The sequence below is a fragment of the Hippocampus bargibanti genome, linkage group LG02, assembly GCF_051943395.1.
Source record: "Hippocampus bargibanti isolate YZ-2025 linkage group LG02, ASM5194339v1, whole genome shotgun sequence".
NCBI classification, from domain to species: Eukaryota; Metazoa; Chordata; class Actinopteri; order Syngnathiformes; family Syngnathidae; genus Hippocampus; species Hippocampus bargibanti.
Genome location: NC_142735.1, coordinates 25072974 through 25099826, shown reverse-complemented (window position 1 = coordinate 25099826; position 26853 = coordinate 25072974). Strand labels below are relative to the sequence as shown.

The following is a 26853-nucleotide window of genomic DNA, read 5'->3' as shown; positions in this document are numbered from 1 at the left end:
AGATGGCAGCAAGGTTACAAAAGGCTAAACAAACTTCCGTCATGCAACAGGTGTCACGACGGAAGCCCACAGGGTCTTTCTAAGGTACTCTAAATGGGTTTGTGTGTGTTATTTTGGATTAAAATGTCTATGATAATTGTCCTTTTTTACTTTTAACTCATTCACTGCCTGACGACGTGAAAAAATGTGTCCACTCCAGTACCAGAGTTTTTGTCATTTTCACTTCATTCCAGGACCCACAGAATATTGAGTTTTAGGACTACATTTACATTCAATGCAGCGTTACAAACCTGAGGCTCTCTTCTTTCATAAGGACAAAAATAGTTAATTTCTAAATTATATGGGTCTGGTGTTATATGAGCTTGAAATGAGGTCAGCTGTCCAAAATACAATGTAATAAAAACATATTGGTTTATAGAGGGCTTTAACAACAGCTGAAGCTGGAACAAAACACTAAAATGGAAAAAGGCAAATGCTGCCTCCTTGTGGAAAGGAAAAACATTGCCAAAGACCATGGCCAGCGCTTTATCGGCACTCAAACAGGAAAAAATAAAACCCAAACAAATTCGGGAATGGCGCTGAACGTCATATTTTCAATTCCCAAATAAATTTGTGAATGGCAGTGAATGAGTTAAAATATATATTACAAGTGCTTTTGCAAAATCCCTTCTTAACATGTCGTACTCTCAATTTGAGCAGACTCTAAAAATGCGCATGCCACAATTTTCCATGCCTTGTGATTCCAAATGCAGTTAGCAATAGTAAACGGCTATATATTAAGTAAAAAAATGGGGATATTGAGTTTTAAAAGGATTACATTTCCAGATGAACCTAAAATGCATCACAAGCTTGATCAAGCATTTTTGTTTTCACGCATTTTCGGTACATCTGGAATTTTCAACAGAAAACGTGATGTAGTGATGAAAAATGGTTTTTCACAGTCGTAACGCTTCGAAAAGAAGGCGATTAGTACGATGGGACAAAAAATAAAGTAAAATTTGACACCCTTGCACCATGGCAATGATTTACGTCATCTAGCCTGACGCAATGTGGTGATGAAGCCTCGACGGACGCGCCGTTGACGTCTAGGCGAACATGGTGAGAGAGAGCCACTGCAAGAAACAGGAAGTGGTGACACATGAAGAAGTCAACAAAATATGTCCACATTTCCTCTTACCTGGGCGAAGTTGAGCGAAATGACGCCATCTGTGTCCGTGTCCATGATCTTGAACGTTTCTGTCGAAACAACAAGAAAATGAACATTTCGCTTGGGGAAAAAAAAAAGAGAATCGGTGAGGTGGGGAAGGCGATCTAGGGGAACGAAGTCACGGATAAAACTCACTGAACATGGACTCCAAGCGGACCAGACATGTGACGAAATTGTCAAAGTCGACGGCCATGTCTTCCTCCGTGTATCGTAAGATGATGAGCTGGAACAGGTGATTGGTCAGCTTGAAGCCTGCGGGGATAGGAGCGGTGAGGGGTCAAAGGTCACCAAGCCCGTGACTAGTCATCTCACAAGCACACGGCCACCTGTACCTGCGGATTCCAGCGCCATCCTCATCTCGTAGGAGCTCATGCTTCCTGATTTATCTAGATCATAGTTCCTGAATATGGTCTGCGCAAAATAAGGGGTGGGGGGGAGGGGGTCATGTGATTCCAGAATGACCTGTGTTTGTGCGTGCATAAGAAAGTTTACCAGGTAGCGTTTGATTTTCTCCCACAGAACATGGAACTCGACCAGTCCCAGCTTCCCACTGCCGTCCGTCTGCCAAGGAGTTGAGGAAACCAACAAGGGGGTGTCAGGGGGGATTGACCTAAGTCACATGACTTCACTTTAGAAGCAAAAGGGAGACGGATGAGGGAGTCCCCAACCAAGACGGCGACAAGGATACATCCATGAGATTGATCATGCTGCGACACGCCTCCTTGGTGAAGCCGTCAGTCTTCAGGTCTTTGTCTGTTGCCATGGTAACTATTTTTAACTTCTGTGCGGCGCGTGAGCTGAGTGAGTGTACTTACGCTTGCTGATGATGCGGTTCAGGATGGTTTGCAGCTCATTGATGCTGATCTCCATATCCTTCTCGCCACACACACACATCACACGAGACAACAGTAGCGCCTTTGTCACGTCAAAGCTCAGACCGGAAAAACAGAAGCACAAAAGAGCACGTGCTTACGGGTCCAGCCAACTGCCGGAAGAGACTCTTGAAGCCGGCCTCAATCTGGCTCTCGTCCAAAAAGTTCTACAAGAAGAAGAACAGCCATGATCCCAAGATGGCAGTGTGACGACATTCACAGAAGTGATGCCTTTGCCCATTGCAGGCTTTCCAAAATGTGAATATTTGTTCCTTGAGAGTCTATCATTCATCTCCCAAAAACATTTTTTTTTTACTTTTGTGTTTTTTTTTAACTTTTTATAAAACGTTTGTGTTGTTTTTTGGCTTGATGTATTATATTGTCTGACCAATTAGATTTTTGTCTCTGTCTTGCAATGTTGAAAATGAAAGGACAACCGGCACCATTTTTTTTGTTTCCTAACTGACATCAGAAAAAAACTTTTTATAACATCTAAAATACCCAAAACACGCACGCCTTGTTTGTGACGTCACGCCAGGACGTTTTCACCTTGCTCGAGAATCAAAACAATGACTTCAGATTCGGAGAAGATGCTTTCTTGGTACTCATCCATTTATGAATATGATTCAAATAGTTCTGAAGAGGAAAGCATCAATGTTTGCAATCGATTAAAGAAGTCCTTCCGTATCATTTTGAGGCATCTTGACTCCAATGTAGCGCCCAGAAAATGCACAAGATGGCGACCAAGCTCCGTTGGAAATGGGCTGATTTGTCTGTTGGGAATTTGTGTCAACTAATATAAAATAGTAGTCTTGGTGCAACACACAATGATTCACCATCACGTTATTTATGTGTTTTCCTTCTAATTTCGCCATCGACACGGATCAACACGATGTTTTCAGACCAAACAAAGTACCCAAAATGCATTGTGTGTCGCTTTCTCGGTCAGGAGCGTTCCTGACGCGACGTCACGTCAGGAATCGTCACCAATTTGAAAACAAGACTTCCTGAATATTCAGCACGAGTCTTAAAACGTAAAATATAGCTATATGCGGTGGAATCTTCGTAAAATATGCTCAGTAGAAGTCATTTGAAGTGATTTTACAAATTATGGACACAACTTGTCCGGGGGCGTCGGTTGTCCTCTAAAATTAGTGATGGAGCAATTTTTCTCTTTACTGAATGACATCTTGGGTGTACTGTACTGTTATTATATAAATATTACCGTAGTTTCCAGACTATAAAGTGCACCGGATTATAAAGCGCACCTTCAATGAATGACATATTTTTAAACTTTTCCATATACAGTGATACCTCGGCTTACGAACGCTTTAGTTTACAAACTTTTCACCATACGAACATTAAATTTGCGAGAATATAATCTTGGCATACAAACTAGTTTTCCACACCCCCTTTGAGTGCAGACGTGGTTTGTTATCGAGTGGAGTACTTTAGCTATTATGGGACCGAAAAAGACCCCACCACAGGCTAGTGTTAAGATGAAGAGGAAAAAAAATAAATTTACGGTCGAGCAGAAGACGGAGATCATCGAAAAACACAAACGAGTTGTGCGTTTGTGTGACTTGGTGTCCCAGTACCATTACGCTAAATCAATCATTTGTACCATCCATTGAACTACAATCACAAAGGTAAATAAAATTACTTCATTATACAGTACAGTTTATTTCTTTAATTACAATACATGTCCTATCGGCGGTAGTCGATGGAGGGACCAAGTCACCACAGAAGGCTCAGGCTTTCCTTACCTCACTAGGAAGATCCGCCACCACGTCGTCATCTAGTTCCCTGAAAAGCAAACCGATAAAATAAATCCACATTGGTGAGCAGCCAGGTTTGCAAGGATGCACCGATAACAAGGTGTCACTCACTCTGAATCGGCAGGTTTCTCCGAAAACACCCGCAGGACAAAGTCGGCCTCCTTGTGAGGCTCGAAAGTAGACGGCACGATGACATATTCGCCGGCGGGGAGACGGAGACGCGAGCTGACCTCCCTCAGGTTGATGAAGAGTTCGGAGCGGGCGCTGGAAGCGTGCGTAAGGAAGAAGTTCTGCTTCAAGTGGACCCGCGTCTGACCTTTCGCCTGAGACGCAAGTTGTTTACCGACTTTTGTTCTGCTGTTCGTGGAAAAAGCCTGATTGGAAAGCTCATACCTCACTTGGAACCTAGAAAAAAGGAAACTTCATGAGATTACAGACTGGGAAGTACTCGCAGGTTGCGTTGCGAGCCAACACCGACCTCATAGACGGCGAAGCCGATGGTCTCCATGTCTTTGCCCTCTCGCCGCTTCTTCCTACGGTCCTTCTGCATGAGCGCCACCAGAAAACTGCAGTCTGACATACCAGGCGCGTCGGGATGTTGTAGCACCAACTTGAACTGTGGATTCAGCCAAAATGTCGCTAGAAGAAAGAGGTTCGACGTCAGGCTAGTGCTCCAAAAACAAACATTCTTCCCTTGCCTTCCCTTACCTGGATAGTTCCGGCAGCCTCCGGCTGTGCTGCCTCGTCTCCATTCGCCCGGGTACAGTGATGTGCTCCAGGTTTTCATTTGGCTGTTCTGGAGGGCGTCGGCTGTCAGGTTGCAGATTTCCAAACGGGTGAACTCGCGGAGGAAGTCGCTGAAAGACATCCTGTAGGAGTGGCATGGTTGAGATAAACCGAGTGGATGGATGAATAAAGAAAGAAATACACAAATAAAAAAATTAATGTATAAATAAACAACCGATCAAATAATTAAATGAATAATTAAATAAATAATCAAACGGGTAAATAAACAAATACAGTAAAGTCTCGTTATATCGATATTCAAGGGAGTCCGAAAAAATATCGATATAACCGGGACTATCGATATATCCGACCCTGTTTGCATGTAATTTTCTCCGTGCGTGCATAGAAATAGTATCAATATAACCGGGACTATCGATATATCCGATATCGATATAACGAGACTTTACTGTAGATAAGTAGGTGAATGAATGAATGAATAAATACATAAATAAATAGGTAGATGAATGAATGAATGAATGAATTGATAAACAAATAAACAAATAAATAAATAGACGGATGAATAAATAAAAATAGAATGAATACATAGATAAATAAATATATGAATGACTGAAGAAATAAACACCTAAATAAACAAACAAACAGAGAGAGATAGAGAGAGAGAGATATACAGAGACAGAGAGAGACAGACAGACAGACAGACAGACAGACAGATAGATAGATAGATAGATAGATAGATAGATAGATAGATAGATAGATAGATAGATAGATAGATAGATAGATAGATAGATAGATAGATAGATAGATAGATAGATAGATATAGACAGACAGACAGACAGACAGACAGACAGACAGACAGATAGATAGATAGATAGATAGATAGATAGATAGATAGATAGATAGATAGATAGATAGATAGATAGATAGATAGATAGATAGATAGATAGATAGATAGATAGATAGATAGATAGATATAGACAGACAGACAGATAGATAGATAGATAGATAGATAGATAGATAGATAGATAGATAGATAGATAGATAGATAGATAGATAGATAGATAGATAGATAGATAGATAGATAGATAGATAGATAGCTATAGACAGACAGACAGACAGACAGATAGATAGATAGATAGATAGATAGATAGATAGATAGATAGATAGATAGATAGATAGATAGATAGATAGATAGATAGATAGACAGATAGACAGACAGACAGACAGACAGACAGACAGACAGACAGATAGATAGATAGATAGATAGATAGATAGATAGATAGATAGATAGATAGATAGATAGATAGATAGATAGATAGATAGATAGATAGATAGATAGATAGATAGATAGATAAAAGTGGACTCACCAGAATTCACCATCCTCGCTGCGGTTTTGGAGCCGACCACGGACTCCACGATCAACACTGTCCCATTCTCGAGAACTATATGGAAAAAGATTCAAGTCAATGAAATCCACAACTAGGGAATATTTTGTAATGCCCGTATACATTATCATCCCTCCCGCCTGTTCCCTGACTCTCTTTTAAGGCTGCACATGTTTACATGAGGCATGTTTTCCAACAAGCGTGTGTCTCACTTGTCACTCCAAGCGCCAGTCCACTCCACTTCCCCCCACGGGTTCCTGATGCGGACAAGCTTGGTCAGGTTTCCACGGAAGACCACCTAAGAAACGCATTGGAGCGTGGTCACATTGCATGGAGACAGACACCAAGATTGCCGGGACGTTCTCGCACCTCGTCCAAGCCCGTGACTGAATAGGCGTGTCCCTTGACCAGCTTTTTGAAGGTGACCGCCTCCATGTCTCTGGAGCTGGTGATCTGGTAAAACAAACAAAAAACAACATAAGTGACAGTAAATCAGAAGTGCTCGCCTTCCTAAACTACTGTGGGGAAAGTAAAGCAAGTCAATTGAAGTCCACCGTCCATTTCAAAACCGTTGACGTGAGTTAGGCGATTGGACCACAATACCAGCAACGATATCTCTATTATATTCTACTTCATAAAAACAATCAGCCTGGTGGCAGTATAACAAAAACCGATAATCTCTACATAGATGTCTGTAAAGTAAATATGTATCAGTGCTGCTCAGCTCCGTGCGGAAGATAATGAATATATGACTGTGAGTAGTTATGTTGAATATGGGTTTTACATGTGTTTTAAAAAATGGGTTTCCATTTGCATTTTGGTAAACGACAAAAGTTTAAGCTATATCATTTTAAATAATTAGTTTTTACGAATGAATGGGTGGGCGAGAGGAATTTTTTAGGATGCCACTTAATGAAGTTCAGTCAATGCACTCGCATCAGATAACAGAAAGATTTACCACATCTGATACGGTAGCCGCATCGACGTGTTGCATTATTGGGCCCACCCACTGATGGCAGCGTCTCCATGTCAATGTTCTTACTCACGTCAATGGAGCAGCCAAGCAGTGAGCCCCTTTCGATGGCGCGGCCTATGATGCTGAAGAGGTCGGAGGGGGCCTTATTCAGCTCAAACATTTCCGTCACGCCGCCAGTGAAGTCTTCGAAGCCTTCGGACGTGCTTCCGCCGGACAGTGCCTCATAGCAGCCGTTCAACCTGAGGCAGGTAAAGTCCACATGTGACATGGAAGGCGCCCGCCAAAGACCGAAGCGGCAACTCGGCGTTCGGCTTTACTTGGCGTAGGCCTTCTCGATCAGTGCGCTCCAAAACTCTCCACCCTCCGCCGAGTGGACGAAAAGCAGCTTGCCGTCCTTGACGGGCAGACGGTCATCAATCACGACCTCAAGCCACTCGCCAAACTGCCAGAACTGTGGACACAGTGATGGTGTATGAGGCCCTTGTTACTATGGCAACGTAAGTCAAACAACACTTTCGTATCATTGCCCTTTTGACCTTCTTCATATTTCCAATGTGGCTTGTCCGTCTGATGCAGCTTCATGTCCAGTGATTTGCTAAATGTGCTACATCAAATGCTATGTGGGCTCCCTTTAGTGGCGTGTGAAAAAAATTGTCGCAGAATAACAGGTCAATTATATTTACCGTTACAAGTTCAATCACATACAGTACAGTGAACCCTCGTTTATCGTGGGAGATACTTTCCAAAAATAGCCCGCGATAGGTGAAATCCGCAAAGTACAATGTAGACCGCTTTTTTTTTACACACAATGCTAAACTGTAAATACTGCAGAATGAAACAAAAATGAAATAGTTTAAAGAACGGCGTTGTAAAACAATCTTTTGCTGCTGCGCCTATTTGTCCTGACGCTGTAGCGTCTTTTTCTACTGAAGGAGTCTTTCTCCGAGAGAAGAACATTGTTATCGGTAGTTGTTGGCACTCTCTTTTTTTTCTTTCTTTTTTTGGAGAATAGAGAACAGCTCATGGAGCAGAATTCTCCATGAGCTGTTCCAAGCCAGTGTTTGATTTTATTCTGCTTTGTTTGCAGTGTTGTTTCTTTTACTTTGTTTGTTTGCACATTTGCATGCCATTAATTAAAAAAAAGATATTTTTTTCCCCCTGAAAAAAAATCTGCCAAGCACTGAAGCCGCGATAAGTGAACCGCGAAGTAGCGAGGGATCACTCTACTGTACATTTGTATCTTTAAGAATGGGGTGTTTGAAACATTTAATTTGGTAAAATTTGTTATTTAACTTTTCAAGGCAACACATTTATTGAATTGTGATTAAACTGTTTGGTACCAAATCCACCTTGAGCAAAGCTCACAGTTTCTCTCTCACTATTGACAATTCGACCGTTTCTCCTTCCCATCAGGTGAAAAGTCTCGGTGTCATTCTTGACAGCACACTATCGTTCCACTCCCATATACAGTAAAGTCTCGTTATATCGATATTCAAGGGAGTCCGAAAAAATATCGATATAACCGGGACTATCGATATATCCGAACCTGTTTGCATGTAATTTTCTCCGTGCGTGCATAGAAATAGTATCGATATAACCGGGACTATCGATATATCCGATATCGATATAACGAGACTTTACTGTAAATAACTTAACCCGGTCTGCGTACTTCCACCTACGCAATAACAATCGTCTTTGCCCGTCTCTCAATCCTCACACCACTGCTATCGTCTCTCTCTTGTTTCTATTTATAATTGTGTTGTATTTATTGCATTCTATTTGTGATTGTATTTTATTTATTATAGTACCTATGCTTGTCTGTGACTGTCCTTGAGAGCTTTGAGAGGTGCTTAAAATGTAATGTATTATTATTATTATCATTATTTTTAAGTTCCAAAAATCCACCAATATCTGACACAAAAAATCACTGCCTAAGTAAGAAGAGTTTAGTGGTGCGTTTGACTTTGACTTTTGCATAACAGTTATTTCATGATTATCTGTAGGTGCCATAAGATGGCATCAGTCTTTCATCTAGAAGTGCTCCATGTAACAACGTGGGTACAGAAAGTGCTTAAGAATGAATGACTCTCTGTGTCTTTGTGTTGTCATATTATTTGTTATTTCGTTTTTTTGTTCTTTTGACTTCAAGGTGGCGCCGGGAGAGTGGCTGCCTTTCCAGCAGCTTCTGTATTTTGTTTTTCTACTTCTTTCTTTCCTTTCATAACTTTGCTGCTGTGAAATGTATATTTCTCTACTGTGAGACTAATAAAGGTAAATTCAATCCAATCCAAGTACGGCTTGAATGTTAGACCGGGTTTTGGCCTGATCACAAAAACAGCTATTAGCAAATCTCTGAGTTGCAAATATGGGTGGGGAACCGCTAATCTCCCTCTCTGTGCTAGTTTTGGGCTCATTAAAAGCTCTGTTACGATTGTAAAGCATCGTAAACCCGTCATCCATGTAAACAATTAAATTTTATGGAATTTAAAGGGACACGTGATAGTACTGTATTTTCCGATACATAATAATAATAATAATAATAATAATAATAATAATAATACATTTCATTTACATGCGGATCAAACCTCTAAACTTGATGGGAAAACCCGAAAGGAAAAGAAGAAGAATACATTTCATTTATAAGCGCCTTTGAAAACTCTCAAGGACAATTTATAGTCATGTAATTTTTTTGTGTGGGTGAGCAGCGGCAGCCATTCGTGCCAGCGTTCACTCTACCCGGAAGATTATAAAGGGATGGAGCAGCTCGGTTTAACTTACCTGTGCTGATGTACCACCTAGTCCGAGAGAGTGTGGAAAAAGCATCCTCTTCGGGATAAGCAATTAGTTAAAGGAAAAACAAAAAATATACAAAGAAATAAACAAACAAACACATTAACGCTCTCAGATTAAGGGATGGATATACATATTACTGTAAATACAGAGGGTTGTCAGGAAGGGCATCCGACGTAAAAGCTTGGCCAAAACAAACATGCGGATCAAACCTCTAAAGTTGGAGGACACTGATTTACTGTAGCGACCCCTTGTAGGGAAAAGCCGAAAGGAAAAGAAGATATACATATTACTGCTTATATCAATGAAACTCATGACAAAAAGTTAGCGGACACCAGGGCAGACAACTCTGAAAAGTTGCCTGCCCGGCCATAAAGTTGCCTGCCCGGCCATAAAGTTGCCTACCCCATTTTTTCACAACTTGAAACACAATAAGACGACTAATCGTAAAAAAAAACCCATTGTTGCAAAGTATTATGGATTGTTTTTAATGAAGGCTGTACCTACCACAAATGCTACCTTGCATAATTTATGGTAAATATCTCATAATTTTGCTCCTGTTGTCGTTTGTCCATACACTGTTCGTCATGTTGCACAATGCAATGTTTTCATTGCGTCATCTGCCACAAGCCACGTGAACTCCTCTTTCCACGATGCTTTTAATAATAATAATGATACATTAATTTCTCAGCGCCTTTCAAAACTCTCAAGGACACTTTAAAGTCACGGGATAATGTACGTTTACATTTTGTAGCGTCATAAATATTGTTAGCTTCTTTTGGATCTTTCTTCTGGGGCTGAGGTTCTGTGCACCTACTTTGGAAAATGATATGCGAATGCAGGACCTTATAACGCTCGGGAAAGTCCGGAAGCACGAAGCAGGCTTCTGATTGGCTGCCGTGCAGAATATGCAAATTGCCAAACGAACCAAAATTCCAAAATTTCCAAACCGAACGAAGATTTCAAAATCGTAATCATTTATTCGGATTTCGAAATCTTCATTCAAACGTTTGCTTTATTGGATCAATAATTGTATTTTATTTATTATATTGTATTTGTAATTATATTTTATTTATTATAGTACCTATGCGTGTCTGTGACTTGAGAGCTTTGAAAGGCACTTAAAATGTAATGTATTATTATTATTATTATTATTAAAGCAAACATTTGATTTGAAAAAAAATCTTTCTTTCTTTTTTTTTTCTTGAAGAAATTGTCGGCCACCCGGGCGTAGACGTTTTGTAAGTTGTACGCCCGACGTTGCAGCTTCAATAAATGAAAAAAACGTTTTCCAAATATAATTAATACATAAATATATAGATTTTTTTCCAAATATAAGGCACACCTCATTATAAGGCGCTACAGTAGAGGCTGGGGTTACGCACTACTTTTTCTACAAGGGGAAAAGGAGTCGGCGGCTGCTGACAGTCGTTGCGAGACCTGTTGTGGCTCAATACTACTTCACATATAAGGTGCACCGACATATAAGGTGCAGGGTCATCTTTTGAAGAAAATCAAAGCTTTTGGGTGCGCCTTATACACCGGAAAATACGGTATGTTTAATTAGCCACTGGGCTCTTGCAATTTTTTTCCCGATGTGCAGGAAAAAAAGACAATGATTACCTGGAAGTGGAAAATTCCAGCATATCCCTGATCAAAGCTCTGTCCATGCGGGACCACTCGGTGTAGGAGGTTGTTATTTAAGGTCAGCGAGGCGATGGCCGCCAGTAGCCAGCAGTCCCCTGTATATGCAGGCACGCACACAACCACACTCTATCACATGACCAGGCCTGGGTATGGAAAACCATTTAAGCACTTACATGACATCCAAATCATGTATAATTTACTTATATATACAATTAATATGTGATCTTAGCAGGCAACTACATAGAGTGCAATGAGTCGGGCTCTTTTGGGACGCTAGTGCAACAACTTGTTAATACAAAAACAAAGAGTGATTTTAGTTGTATGTCTGTCTGTGTCTTGGTACTTACATCAAATAAATGCTCAAACGTCTTTTGGTAAACTGAATGGAGAATAATCATTTTTCCACCCCTCCCACCCCTAGTGGCGAGGTATGCATCTGTGTATATACAGCATGTGTCAGTTGAGCATGGATGGGGCTTTCAGCTTGTGTCGGAATTCTCAATGTGACATGAGAACATTCCCCACTTACCGAGAGATCCCTGGCAGATGTCAGTTCGGGTCGCGCCGTCCACAATAAAAGCGGGACGCTTGCACAACTCCTGCAGACACACACAGACACACATGGAAAATCAGTGTTTCCCAAATTTTATTCAGCCACACTGACGAAAAATGTGAAGAAGGTGGCCGTGATTGTGAACTCATTCTCTGCCATTCCCAAATTTATTCGGGAATTGTAAAGCATGACGTGGAGCGCCATTCCCAAATTTGTTCAGGTTTTTTGGGTTTTCCGAAAAAGCGCTAGTCAGACCTCTGGCAATGTTTTTCCCTCCCAAGAGGGGGCAGCATTTGCCTTTTGTACAGCCGCCCCTATTTTAAGCTCAGATAACTCCAGACCCACGTAACTTAGGAATTAACTATTTTTTTCTGATGAAAGAAGAAAGTCTAAGGTTTCTTACGCCGCATTGGATGTTTATGTAGTCCTAACACTGAATATTCTGTGGCTCCTGCAATTTGAATGAAAATGACAAAAACCCTGGCACAAGGGTAGACACATTTTTGCAGATTGTCTGGCATTGAATGAGTTAATTAGAGTGAGAAATCTTCCGCAACTGAGTGGAAGAGCATCTCATCGTTCTGTGTGACTCTGTGTGTATAAATACGTATATATGAACAGATATACATTAGTTGCAGTTAATAGCACAATGGTCGAGACTAAATGATGGAGATAGCATAAAGTCGCGAAAGATAAAGGGTCACCTACGTCAATAGTACCAGTAACTTTTTTTTGTCATTGAACAGACCATAACAGGTTTGTTCAGACAAAGACAGGTTGGTGTTGTGTAACTGAACAAACATGTACGCATGTCTCACCTAAAAACTAATTTCCAACTGCCCGATGAGGAAATAGCCAACACCATATCAGAGGAAGCAGCTTTCTGTTAGCTATATGGCTAACTATAGCATCAAGATAACATATGAAGTCCAGCTGATTTTATATTCATAAGCAGATTCTATATTTTATAAGATCTATTTCTGAAAGCATTACATGCTAGCGCTTGTGTGTGTGCGTTGAGTCGAAACACTGCTAAAAAAAGAGAGGGCCTATTTGTGTCACCGCACACGTGTGCATGGTTGACTTCACATTTACATTTACATTTAAGCGCAGACATGTGTGTTGAAAGTGCCGTGTGCGGGAAGCAATGCGGGACGCACAATCACGACTGCATCGTAGCATGAAAGTCATGCTAACATGCAAGAGAATGTGAGACATGTGAGAGAAGCATGTTAGCAAATAGGTAACCAACCTATTTTCTATTTTCTCGTGACTCCTGGAGCCACCTCCGTTTACCACAGGATGGTAATTCCTTATATGGCGCTTGGACGCCCTCTTCTCGCCTTCTGGTGGCTTTTGGGTGCAACACGAGGTCCCCAGACCAAACAAGTACAGCAAAATACATTGACGTGATGGAAGGACCGCTACAATGCGTCTTTTTTACGGTCAGGGGCGTTCCTTTAGTGACGTCACGTACAGACTCGTCACCAACTCAAAAACAAGACTTCCTGAATATTCAGCGCGAGTCTTAAAACATAAAATATAGCTATATGCGGTGGAATCTTTTTAAAATACGCTCAGTAGAAGTCATTTGAAGCCATTTTACAAATTATGGACACAACTTGTCCGGAGACGTCGGATGTCCTTTAAATTTGCTTGAACTGTTTGTCTTCAAACATTCATTTAATTACAATTTTTATTTTAATAATACATTTGAATTAACTCATTCACTGCCAGACAATGTGCAAAAAAATGTGCCCAGATCAGTGTGAAGGTTTTTGTCATTTTCACTGAAATTGCAGGACTCAAAGAATAATGAGTTTTAGGACTACATAAAAATTTGATGCAGCGTGTGCAGAGTGGCTGTACAAACGGCAAATGCTGCCACCTCGCGGGAGGGAAAATCATTGCCAGAGGTCTGACCAGCGCTTGATCGGCACCCACCGCCCTGCAAGAAAATCCAAAACCCAAACAAATTCAGGAATGGCGCTCCATGTCGTGCTTTTCAATTCCCGAATAAATTTGGGAATGGCAGTGAATGAGTTAAACATTTTAAGTACATGTTGTTCTCCTTAAATTTAGGGACAATGTTAATGTTCAAATTAGGCAAAAGCCAATATGCAATAAATAGGTTTTTAACGATTTTTTTGTTTCATTCACAGATATGCACTTTTCACGTGATTTTACTGAAAATATTTTCCTTTTGGTGTGACTTGGTCAATGACAGTTCACACGAGACAGTGCATGACAACTCCACTAGAGGGAATACCAAAATCCATCCATCCATCCATCCATTTTCCATACCGCTTATTCATCATTAGGGTACAGGGGGGTGCTGCAGCCTATCTCAGCTGGACACCCTGAATTGGTTGCCAGCCAATCGTAGGGCACACAGAGACGTACAACAGTCACTCTCACACTCACACCTAGGGACAATTTTGGAGCGGTCAATCTGCCTGCCATGCATGTTTCTGGAGTGTGGGAGGAAACCGGAGGACCCATATACTTTCAGGGAATACCAAAATGTAATTCTTAATTACTAGCTTAGAACACTCTGAAGGTACAGTATTACGATCTCACCGGTGGTCTCATCCAGCGCACGCCATACGTCTTAGATGACCTCGGTCCAAGTTCGTTGAAGCCTAGAGAAGAGGTGCTGCAGGGGAAGAGGCTGTCCTCAAAGAGCTTCCCGCTTCGGAGACATTGTGCCCGCAAACTTTCATAGTCTTGACCCAGGAACTTGACAGCATTGTCGTTCTGGCCCAGACCTTCCTCTCGGTCCCTCAGACTACGCAGATGCACCGCCACCCCTGTGGCACATATCGGCTCAACCATGTTGGGCGGATGTGTGTGTGTTTGTGAAGTGTGTCAGGTTCTGATGTTGATTATGAACAGGTCAGAACCCACGTGTCAGGAACTTTGGAATGTTGCACCGTCTCTGCAAGTAAATAAAAGGAGATTAAAGACCATGCTCTACTCAAGGATTTGTCACGATTGGGGTCAGAAACAAATTTGCCGTATCACAACCGATGTTTCTAAGCTTCTGGGCAAAACACCCAAGCTTATCAGTACCCAGGCATTACGGCATCATGGCCCCGCCGCCCTGCATGACTATGCAAACAATGAAAGCTTCCAGGTTCATCTCACCCACTCACAATTGATTGTGATATTCGGTGTTGTATTACACTCATGGTGTGTCAACAAATAGAAAGCACGTCGACAGAGCGGCAGAGATAAAAGGTCAGAGGTCAACTTTGACGACTGGTGGTGGGCGTGACCTCGCATCTGTCTGTCAACGGCTGTACAGACACGAAAGAACAGCTGCACCCAGATATTGGTCACGTGACGACGTTCCCCACCCACCCACGCAACCCGACGAGACATTTGTGCCGTTGAAAAAAAAGTTCTGTAAACTTGCGAGGGCTGCGGAAGTATTTGGACTAATAGAATGGTTTGCAAGTGAAAGCGTGCCGAATCAGAACGGGTGTTACCCGCGCGCGCGCGCGCACTTTTCTCGTCGATAGTATGCAGAACTGAAGACAACAAAGCCGTGTGGTAATAAAGACGAGAAGCAAACGCCCTCCTACCTTGTTTTCTTCTTTTTCTTCTTCCTCCTCCCTTTCGCCCCCTGTATTCTCCCCTATACTTCCGTCCCCTTCTGCCTTCTGCCTGTGCAGCGCTGGTTTTGGATCGATGTCATGCGCATGCGCGGCAAATAGGGGATGGTTTTTTTGGTTTTGTTTTTGAGTTCAATGGCTCGCTGGTGTCACCACTTCAAGAATTAACTGAACCGAACATGCGGATCAAACCTCTAAAGATGGAGGACACTGATTTGCTGTGGCGACCACTTGAAGGGAAAAGCCGAAAGGAAAAGAAGAAAGAAGAAGACATACCTAAATGTACACATTCTCACACAATCAACGGAAACAAATAATTTAGATGCGTGTGGCAAATGCAAAAAACAAGTACATATATATCACATGCAATACAAAAACAGTAAAAATTGTGAGGAAAGTGCATGGACTGTCGTCAGAAATATGCGACAATTATAAGACGTACAACAAAAGTTACACTCGTTGTTGATGTGGGACTCCATTTCCCAGAGGTAAGTGCTTTTTTTTGTATACCCGTCACGCATTGCGTCGCATTGAAGCTTTTTCCCCCTGACACGCGCCGCCATTGTTGCATCCGCTGAAAGTTCAACATGGCCTCCGACGCGCCATCAGGAGCCGATGCGCACCAATCCGATTTGGGACTTGCTATCGCAGGCTTGAATTCTTGGACTCACCGGGAGCTCCAGACTAAGTGTGCCGAAGTGGGCGCCCCCGTAATGGGTAAGAAAAGACCGTGGAAAATCCGGAAATATTCCGTCAGAGACGCCTTGTTTAGCTGAATGTTGCTATGCTAACGCTTATGGCTAACCTGTAGCCCGTTTAATAAACGGGCTAATAAACGAGATGGCTTTAGTCCTTATTTACGACCTGTTGAACATGTTTAAGCGTCTAAAAACAACCAACGTAAGAACTTGACTTAGTTCAATGCTTATTGACTTATTATTTGCATAGTTAGCGCGTTTTCGTTTCGCAAATTTAATCTCGGTTTTTCTGCATTTGATGTTCTCTTTTTGCCGCATAGGTCCAAGAGAAGAGTTGATGGACAGATTGAAAAATTACATGATCCAGGTAAACTCAAAGAGGGATCTGTACGATGGTATTTGTGTGCTCATGTTTTTGTACGCTCTTCTCTGTGCAGACGGGCGTCCTGTTAGGAAATGCTCATGATGACAACGGAATGGGCTCTCAGGTACACCTTTTGCCTTAATTCTCAATGTTTCCATCAAAGTCTTGCCTTGTTTATTCACTGTTATGTGACCTACGCACCAGATGCCTCCAGGGATGGGGGGAATGCTGCACACTTCGATGAGCATGATGCCCCCCGGCATGCATATGCCCATGGAAGGCCCTGGCATGCAGCCTCCAGGCTTGTCGCAGGATGACCACCTCCAGATGGCTCAGCGCCGAGCGGCCATGATGATGCAGGAGGAGCATGACGACCATGACCTTCTGGATCACCAAAACAGGGTAAGAGGAGAAGATGCAATCATGTGATTTAAGAGTCGACGTGAAGCCATATAACTTTTCAAAACTTAGGCCGCCATGCTGTTGGAACAGGAACGTCACCATGACATGGTCAATATGCAGCACGGTCCAGTGGGCAGGGCAATGGCTCCTGTCACTGCAGTCCAAAGTATGTAGGTGAGCTCGTTCACCTTGGAATATTTTCGTTTCCTTATGGTCTGTCTGTCCTTCAGTTGCTTTGGATCCTCACGGGGCGCTGCCGCCTGGCATCGCCATGCTGGCTGCCCAGCGACATAGATTGCCGCCGCCACCTCCAGGGGAGGACAACAGGGAGGTGAGCAGCCTGATAGTAAGAAACGAAGGAACATCATGTTACACAAAGTGATGTGTGATGTTTCATTCAAGCCATGGCAGGGGGACGAGATCATTATTGGGGGGCCCAAGATCCCTCAAGCGCTGGAGAAGATCCTGCAACTGAAGGAGATCCGACAGGAGCACCACGTGGACCCTGCAGGTCGAGATACTATAGATGCTTAACAATACGGAATTTTATTTTCCTGGGTTTATGTTGAAAATAGTCCCGTGTTTTCCACATGCAGAATCAGCAGAAAACGACGCGCACGTTGGTGAGGGCAACTCTACACTGGAAGGGCTAGAGGCGGGAGACCAGGACGCCCGCATGTCCAAAAAGGATGTGAGTCTTTTTTTTCCTTTCAAGAGTTCAGTCTCTTTGCTTGGCTGAGCTGCAATTTGAGTTGTTCCCCTTTAGAAGAACCGCCGTCGCAGGAACCGCAAGAAGAAGGGCAAGAGCAAACATACTCAGGAAATGAAGGAGCAGTGCGTGGTCAAAGAGGAAGGCAATGAAAAAGACGACGACCCAGAAGTGGAGATTGAGTATATCACAGAGGAGCCGGACATATACGACTCCAGCTACATCATCTTCAAGCGCATCTTTGACGCCTTCAAGGTGAGTCCATGTGATTGTCTGGCGTCCAATGAAGTGTTTGACCAATATTTTATTAATATGATGCCAATGCCTGAATGTGGCGGGGAAAAAATGACCGATTAATCAGATGATATAAAAATGTGCAATCATTGACTAAATTGTGTCATCAAAATAAAAGTGTTTCTTTGTCAAGAAAAGACTGTCTGGTACACATATGCAGAAACTTCTCTAAACTTTCTCCTAGATGCCATTCTGTTTGCTACACATTGATGACACTGAAAAGCTTTCACATCGACCAATGAAATCAGCTACCGATTAACTGGTCGCACTCTCATCAACTGAACATAATCAACAATCCTTTTGAGTTACAGCTCACTGATGATCTGAAGAAGGAGAAGGAAAAAGAGCCAGAAAAGACGGAAAAGCAGGAAATCGGCTTTCTGAGGAAGAAAGGCTTCGAGCTAGAGAGGAAAGACAGCGACGACAGTGATGAGGTTGGGCTGTTGTCCTTTTCATGTCTGCGCATTGGCTTCGTTCCAACATTGACGATTGGTTGTGTTCAGAATCACTCCTGATACACAGCATCGTATCCGAAATGTTCAGATATATAACCAAGAATTATTATTTGTATTTTATTTATTTTATTTTTTGCCCCAAACTTCACAGGAAGTCCGCCCCGACGTTCCCAAGCTGTCCAAGAAGAAGTTGAGGAGGATGAATCGTCTCACCGTGGCTGAGCTCAAGCAGGTAAGCATTTATAAGCTGTCTTACCTTCATCCAGGCGCGTGTCGCTGACTACAACTTGTGTTTTGACCCCTCAGCTGGTAGCTCGCCCAGATGTTGTGGAGATGCACGACGTGACAGCGCACGAGCCCAAGCTGTTGGTGCACCTGAAGGCCACCCGGAACACAGTGCCGGTTCCCCGCCATTGGTGCTTCAAGCGCAAGTACCTTCAAGGCAAGAGGGGAATTGAGAAGCCACCGTTCCAGCTCCCGGAGTTCATCAGGAGGACTGGCATCCAGGAAATGAGGGAGGCCCTGCAAGAGAAGGTAGCTTGGGTGTCATTCGGTTATGTCTTATGCCAGCGGCATTTTCCCCCACTGACCGTTTTAATGTCAGACAATATTTTCAGGGACCGGCATTTAAGGTGTGACGGATAAATGCAACAAAATAATGATATGACCGGCATGAAAACCTATCTGGCCTCAACACACATACTCCATTCACTGTGGTAACATTGAAATGTACCTTCAAATTAAGATACGCAGCAAAGTGTATGAAAAAAGTCCAACTCACCGTTTCTGCATATGATGCAGCTCCTGGGTTTCAGGAATGACATATTGTCAGCAGACAATCCCGTAATTTTTCAAAATAAAATGTTTTGTATTCCAAAATGAGTAAAACTGATTTCAATGAGTAAAACAGAAATGAAAGTTATGTATTGTTTCGATTAAAGTTGAAATCAATTCTCTAAAAGTTTTCACAAAATCTAATATTTAACTTGTTTTCTGAAATGACATGTAATATTATTTCTTCTGCCAATTCAAACCGAATGAATGATACACAGACGTTTCCCGTGTCTTGCAGGAGGACGCAAAAACCATGAAAACCAAAATGAGGGAGAAAGTGCGTCCCAAGATGGGAAAGATTGACATTGACTATCAAAAACTTCATGACGCCTTCTTCAAGTGGCAGATCAAACCCAAGCTGACCATCCACGGGGACCTTTACTACGAGGTACTGACACCTGCGCTGCATGCTCCCTGTCAACGTGGCTGACTCTGTACTCATAGGGCAAAGAGTTTGAGACCCGCCTGAAGGAGAAGAAGCCGGGCGACCTTTCCGAGGAGCTGCGCATCGCGCTGGGAATGCCAGTCGGCCCCGTAAGTCTCTTCCCCGTGGGATCATTTTGGTCATGATGAGAACCTGTCATTGACATTTGTTTTTTCCCCTATTCTAGAACTCCCACAAGGTTCCTCCCCCCTGGCTGATTGCCATGCAGAGGTATGGCCCCCCGCCATCATACCCCAACCTCAAGATCCCTGGACTCAACTCACCCATTCCGGAGGTATCGACCAGTATTACCAGATTGGGGGTGGAGGGGGAACTATTTGCACTCTGTTTTAACTCATTCACTGCCAGACGATGTGCAAAACTGTTCACTCCAGTGCCAGGGTTTTTGTCATTTTCATTCAAATTGCAGGACCCACAAAATATTGAGTTTTAGGACGACATAAACATTCAATGCAGCGTAACAAACCTCAGACTCTCTTCTTTCATCAAAAAAGAAGAGTCAATTCCCAAGTTTTATGGGTTTGGAGTTATCTGCGCTTGAAACGGGGGCGGATGTACAAAATACAATACATACATATTGATTTATATCGCGCTTTAATAAAAAAAATGGACAAAAGGCAAATGCTGCCCCCTCGTGCCAGAGTTCTGACCAGCGCTTTATCAGCCCCCCCCACGAGAAAAAACAGAATCCGAACAAATTCAGGAATAGCGTACCATGTCATGCTTTCCAATTCCTGAATACATTCGGGAATGGCAGCGAATGAGTTAAGATACGACTGACCCGACTTGCGAGTTTTTCAAGATGGGAGGTGATAATCACCTGATTTCACGCGTCACACAGTTCTGAACACGAGGTTGGGCAGATAGGCTCCAAGCCTTTTACCGTCGCCACTCCTAGTTTACTGTCAAACTTAACATACACTCAAAGTCTTCTTCTTCTTTTCCTTTACCTTGACATCCCTGTGGCCAGACGCAGAACCTAGGGGGACCAATCTTTCAAATCAGCGCTTAAAACTCACCTGTTCCACAATGCTTTTAACACATTTTAATCTCTTTTACCAATGCTTCTTTTTGTTCATTTATATGTGTTATGATGTCAACTATGTATGCTTGTCTTTAGGTGTATTTTATTTTGCATTTTAAGCTCTTGTAAAGTGTCTTTGAGTATGATGAAAAGCACTTTCAAATCTTAAATAATAATGATAACAATCATTTTCTTCGTTTCCTTTCGGCTTTTCCCTTCAGGGGTCGCCACAGCGAATCAATGTCCTCCATCTAACCCAGTTTTGTGCATCCTCTTCTCTCACACCAGCTACCTTCATGTCCTCTTTGACCACATCCATAAACCTCCTCTTCGGTCTTCCTCTCGGTCTCCTGCCTGGCAGTTCAAGGCTCAGCATCCTTCTGCGATATAGTCACTCTCTCTCCTCTGGACATGTCCAAACCATCTCAGTCTGGCCTCTCTGACTTTCTCTCCAAAGCCTCTAATATGAGTTGTCCCTCTAATGTACTCATTCCTGATCCTATCCAACCTGGTCACTCCCAAAGAAAACCTCAACATCTTCAGCTCTGCTACCTCCAGCTCTGCTTCTTGTCTTTTCTTCAGTGGCACTGTCTCCAGTCCAAACATCATGGCTGGTCTCACCACTGTTTTATACGCTTTTCCTTTCATCCTAGCTGAAACCCTTCTATCACACCTGACATTTTTCTCCAGCCCCTCCAGCCTGCCTGAACACGCTTCTTCACCTCTTTTCCACACTCTCCATTGCTCTGGACAGTTGACCCCAAGTACTTAAAATCCTCCACCTTCTTTATCTCTTCCCCCTGTAGCATCACTCCTGCATTCACACACATATATTCCGTCTTGCTGCGACTGATCTTCATTCCTCTCCTTTCCAGGGCATATCTCCACATCTCTAGTTTCTCCACCACCTGTTCCCTGTTCTCGCTACAGATCACAATGTCATCTGCAAACATCATGGTCCAAGGAGATTCTTGTCTAACATCGTCTGTCAGCCTGTCCATCACCATAGCAAACAAGAAGGGGCTCAGAGCTGACCCCTGGTGGAGTCCCACCTCCACCTTGAATTCCCCCGTCATACCGACAGCATCCCTCACAACTGTCTTACAGTCATGATACATGTCTTGCACCGCTCTGACATACTTTTCCGTCACTCCAGACTTCCTCATGCAATGCCACAGCTCTTCTCTGGGCACCCTATCATACGCTTTCTCCAGATCTACAAAGACACAATGCAATTCCTTCTGACCTTCTCTGTACTTCTCTATCAGCATTCTTAAAGCAAACACTGCATCTGTCGTACTCTTTTTTTTTTTTTTTGGCATGAAGCCATACTGCTGCTCACAAATGTTCACTTCTTCTCTTAGTCTTGCTTCAACTACTCTTTCCCAGAGTTTCATTGTATGGCTAATCAACTGTATTCCTCTGTAGTTAGTACAACACTGCACATCTCCTTTGTTCTAAAAAATGGGCACGAGTACAGTTCGTCTCCATTCTTCAAGCATCTGTTCACCATCGAAGATCTTGTTGAATAACCCAGTCAGGAACACCACCGCCACCTCTCCAAGACACTTCCATACCTCGATTGGTAAACCATCAGGCCCAAGTGCCTTTGCCCCCTTCATCCTCTTCAGCGCCCTCCTCACTTCATCCTTGCTAAGGCTTGCTACGTCTTGGTCCACAACAGTCACATCTTCTACTCTTTGTTCCTTCTCATTTTCCTCATTCATCAATTCTTCAAAGTACTCTTTCCATCTTGCCAACACACTACTGGCACCTGTTAATACATTGCCATCTTTATCCTTAATTACCCGAACCTGCTGCAGGTCCTTACCATCTTTGTCTCTCTGTCTCGCCAGCCTGTAAAGATCAGTCTCACCTTCCTTGCTGTCCAGCTGAGCATACAAGTCATCATATGCCTCTTGTTTGGCCTTTGCCACCTTTACTTTAACCGTGCGCTGTCTACTCTTGTCCGTCCTCTCACTGTCCCACTTCTTCTTTGCTAACCTCTTTCTCTGTATACACTCCTGCACCTCCCCATTCCACCGCCAAGTCTCCTTATCTACGTTTCTTCCACTCGATACACCAAGTACTTTCCGACCTGTCTCTCTGATTATGTTCGCTGTAGTTTGCCACTCATCTGGAAGGACCTCTTGCCCACCCAGTGCCTGTCTTACCTCCTTCCTAATTGTCATGCAACACTCTTCAACTTCCACCATTTTGTCCTCACTTCAGCCTTTGGTTTCTTGTCAACATACACTGAAAGTAATGGTACAAATAAGACATTGCTGTCAGATTCCTACAATATAAATGTTGATATCTTCACAGTGCTCATAGCCACCCTTTATCGTGTTTATACAGTTAAATATATCATATATGCTTTTATCAGTGTTTGAAATAGTGTCTGCCTGGTGTCCCGGGGCGTACAACTTTCAAAACGTCTCGGCCCGGGTGCCGGACGACTTCTTCAAGAACCCCCCCCCAAAAAAAAAAAAATCTAACTTTTATTTTATTCAATAAAGCAAAAGCTAAGAGCAAACCGCTATAAGCCCAGTGGAATCCTCTTTCTAAGCGGCTTTCAAAACTCTCAAGTACACTTTACAGTCATAGTCCGAAGCACAAAACAGGCTTCTGATTGGCTGCCGTGCCGAGTATGCAAATTGCCAAATGAACGTTCGTTTGGCAATTAGAAAAGCGCTTGGAAAGAGGAGTCCACGTGGCTTGTTGCGGTTTGCTTGTAGCTTTTGCTTTATTGAATAAAATAAACGTTTGAAATCTTTTTTTTTTTTTTTTTTTTTTTTTTTTTTTTTTTTTCTTCTTCTTGAAAAAGTTGTCGGCCACACGGGCCGAGACGTTTTGAAAGTTGTACGCCCCAGGCCTGCGGGCAGACGTTATTTCAAACACTGTATATGCAACTGTAGTTATAATAGTTTTTTTCTTTTTGGACCCCCCGCCGCCCCTTCCAATTTTGCTGCTGTAAACAGCAAATTTTCCAATTATGGGACTACTAAAGGCTTTCTCATTCTGATACTTGGAGGGTGTAACAAAAACTCACGTTTTGTCTTCAAATGCGTTCCTATAGCTAATTTTGACAACCGAGGAGGGAAAATCAGCTTTGTGGTTTTTTTTTAGATTAGACAATAATGTTTCAAAGCCAGAAGCTCGAGTTCCATTGTTTTTTTTCAAGCTGCACAAAGACACATTTCATTGTTGTAGCTGACAACATTAAACACTTCTGGAGAATATGAACGGCAGGGAATGGTTTGCTTCTTCAAGTCTGTTTGATGATCGTTGTTATTTTCCCTGGTTCATGTCCTCCGTGTCACTGCTGTCCCCGTTTTTTTCCTGTCTTATGCCACAAGATCTCAAGTTAATCATAAATTGAACTGCAGTTTACTTTGCCTCGCTTTAATTTTAGCTTCTTACATTATGTTGTCATCTGTGGGTTTGGAGAGAAAAAAAGGATTTTAACAAAAGTAGTGAGCGACAAACAGTATATAAAGTAAAATGTAGGTGTCCAAATTAAAGCGACATAAAGATATTTAACCTCCTCGTCCTTTTCTTCAGAACTGCACGTTCGGTTACCATGCCGGCGGCTGGGGAAAGCCCCCTGTGGACGAGATGGGCAAGCCGCTTTACGGCGACGTATTTGGGACCAACGCCGGTGACTTCCAGGTGAGTTTGCACCGGATCCGACGCGTAAAGGAGGTCTCCTGTGAATCGTACGCTCAAATGTGCTGACTGATTGCGGGAAGGCCAAAGCGGAGGAGGAAGAAGTAGACCGAACGCCATGGGGAGAGCTGGAGCCTTCTGATGAGGAGTCTTCTGAGGAAGAGGAGGAGGAAGAGGAGAGCGATGAGGAGAAACCGGATGAGACCGGATTCTTCACACCAGCGGACAGGTTGGGAACGGAATTGTATTTACATAAGAATCTCACTGGAACAAAAATATCAAACATGAAATCAATTATTCTTTTTTTTCCCAGTGGGCTGATCACACCAGGTGGCTTCTCGTCCGTCCCCGCCGGCATGGAGACCCCTGAACTCATTGAGCTGAGAAAGAAAAAGATAGAAGAGGCAATGGACGGGTGAGGGACATTTCCATCAGGTGTCCCCATCTCTCGCTCTCTTTTCTTAATTGAACCAATTCTCCTGGCAGGAACGAGACGCCGCAGCTGTTCACCGTCCTTCCAGAGAGACGAACGGGCCCGGTGGGCGCCGCCATGATGGCCTCCACGCACATCTACGACATGTCAGCGGTGAGCCATCGAGCGCATATGCATCATACATGTGTACTCACTTTGTCTCCGGAGGTCTTACGTGTGCCTTTTGTGACCCTCAGGCCATGGCAGGGCGCAAGGCCGGCATTGGTGATACTCACGGCGTGGAGGTGGCGCTGGCGCCCGACGAGTTGGAGCTGGACCCGATGGCCATGACTCAGAAGTACGAGGAACATGTGCGCGAGCAGCAGGCGCAGGTGGAAAAGGAGGACTTCAGTGATATGGTGGCCGAGCACGCTGCCAAACAGAAGGTACACAATTCCCCCATAATATCTTGTGACTTTTCTTTTAACTCATTATCTGCCATTCCTGAATTTATTCGGGAATTGAAAAGCATGACGTAGAGCGCCATTCCTGAATTTGTTTGAGTTTTTTTTTTTCTTGCGGGGGGTGCGGATCAAGCTCCAGTCATGTGGCAATGTTTTTCCCTCCCGCGAGGCGGCAGCATTTACCTTTTGTACAGCCGCCTCCACTTCAAACTCAGATAACTACAGACCCATATAACTTAGAAATTAAGTCTTTTCATCTGATGAAAGAATAGAGTATAAGGTTTCTTATGCCGAATTGAATGTTTATGTCTCCTAAAAGTCAATATTCTATGGGTCCTGCAATTTGAAGGAAAATGACAAAAGCCCTGGCATGGAGTGGACACATATTTACTGTAAACGACTGTAAAGTGTCCTTGAGAGCTTTGAAAGGTGCTTAAAATAAAATGTATTATTATTATTATTTATTATTATTAGCACATCATCTAATGTGAATGAGTTACGTCTGTGTAAGCTCTCAGTCGTACAGGAGTGGTCCATCGATGAGAAGGTTTCTTCAGCCGTCATCTGTACAAAAGTGAAGGTTTCGGACGTTTCGCCTCCTATCCAAGAGGCTTCGTCAGCGAACTAAAGTCTGACTGGTCGTATCGGCCCCATTTATATATTCCTAATGTCCAGACATGAGAGAGTAGGGACCTATCATAGCTGTGTCCGGCGCCACCATGTCTGGACATTAGGGATATATAAATGGGGCCGATACGACCAGTCAGACTTTAGTTCGCTGACGAAGCCTCTTGGATAGGAGGCGAAACGTCCGAAACCTTCACTTTTGTACAGATGACGGCTGAAGAAACCTTCTCATCGATGTGAATGAGTTAATAATGATGCTGCTGAAGTGATGCCTCACAATACCCTTCAACCCCCAGCAAAAGAAGAGGAAGGCTCAACCGCAGGACACGCGAGGGGGTGCCAAGAAATACAAAGAGTTCAAGTTCTAAACATGACATTTTATTTCACTTTTTTGTACATTGTGAGAACGATGTTTTTTGTAAATAAATCGCATCAAACCAATGCTGTTTTTCCTGATGGTTTTTCACACATAATTGGGATAAAATACTCACACGCACACAAACACTGATGTTTCCTCAACTCTGGCCGCCTGCCTGCGAACAAGTGTACACTTAATGGATTTGGCATCACCTGACACAATTTAGAATGAGACGTGACCCTGTAGGGATTATCTGTTAACCTCCTTTAAGCGTCTCTTAATCACCTTCATAATGTTGAGTGTTTGAAATTCCTTTTGGATGGTCACGCCCTCAGCATGACAGGAACAAGCGAGTTTAAAAAAAAAAATAGCATTTCGTTGTTGTTTTTTAATATCGTGGTCGCTAATGGTTTCATTGTGTATCGGTTTCTATTCGTGCCCAAAAGAAACGCCGAATAAGGATTTCTAAAACGCGTTTTTCTTCAAAGAATGGAGTTACGTCGGCGACGGTGGCGCGCACGTTTACCAC

General features: G+C 43.1%; 2 protein-coding genes across 2 annotated transcripts; one reads left to right on the top strand and one right to left on the bottom strand.

Moving 5' to 3' along the window:
• Window positions 1-629: 629 nt before the first annotated feature.
• capn1 (calpain 1) lies at window positions 630-15669 on the bottom strand. Its single transcript, XM_088990464.1, has 22 exons — window positions 15540-15669; window positions 14533-14890; window positions 11929-11998; window positions 11376-11494; window positions 7280-7413; window positions 7033-7201; window positions 6356-6439; window positions 6199-6284; window positions 5969-6043; window positions 4566-4726; window positions 4336-4496; window positions 4251-4262; window positions 3969-4180; window positions 3846-3885; window positions 2181-2246; window positions 2023-2080; window positions 1896-1960; window positions 1700-1768; window positions 1540-1618; window positions 1343-1459; window positions 1178-1236; window positions 630-1112 (listed from the first exon to the last, which is right to left on the bottom strand). Exons 2-22 carry the CDS (start codon window positions 14785-14787, stop codon window positions 1086-1088), a joined length of 2118 nt encoding a protein of 705 aa, XP_088846590.1. The 5' UTR covers window positions 14788-14890; window positions 15540-15669; the 3' UTR covers window positions 630-1085.
• A 367-nt stretch (window positions 15670-16036) lies between these two features.
• sf3b2 (splicing factor 3b, subunit 2) lies at window positions 16037-26407 on the top strand. The gene is made up of 22 exons (XM_088990463.1): window positions 16037-16057; window positions 16151-16286; window positions 16588-16634; window positions 16705-16755; window positions 16836-17033; window positions 17103-17199; window positions 17264-17364; window positions 17436-17544; window positions 17630-17724; window positions 17800-17997; window positions 18348-18470; window positions 18643-18723; window positions 18798-19025; window positions 19564-19713; window positions 19770-19859; window positions 19937-20044; window positions 24359-24466; window positions 24547-24692; window positions 24777-24878; window positions 24950-25049; window positions 25133-25321; window positions 26263-26407. Exons 2-22 carry the CDS (start codon window positions 16157-16159, stop codon window positions 26332-26334), a joined length of 2523 nt encoding a protein of 840 aa, XP_088846589.1. The 5' UTR covers window positions 16037-16057; window positions 16151-16156; the 3' UTR covers window positions 26335-26407.
• Window positions 26408-26853: the final 446 nt, after the last annotated feature.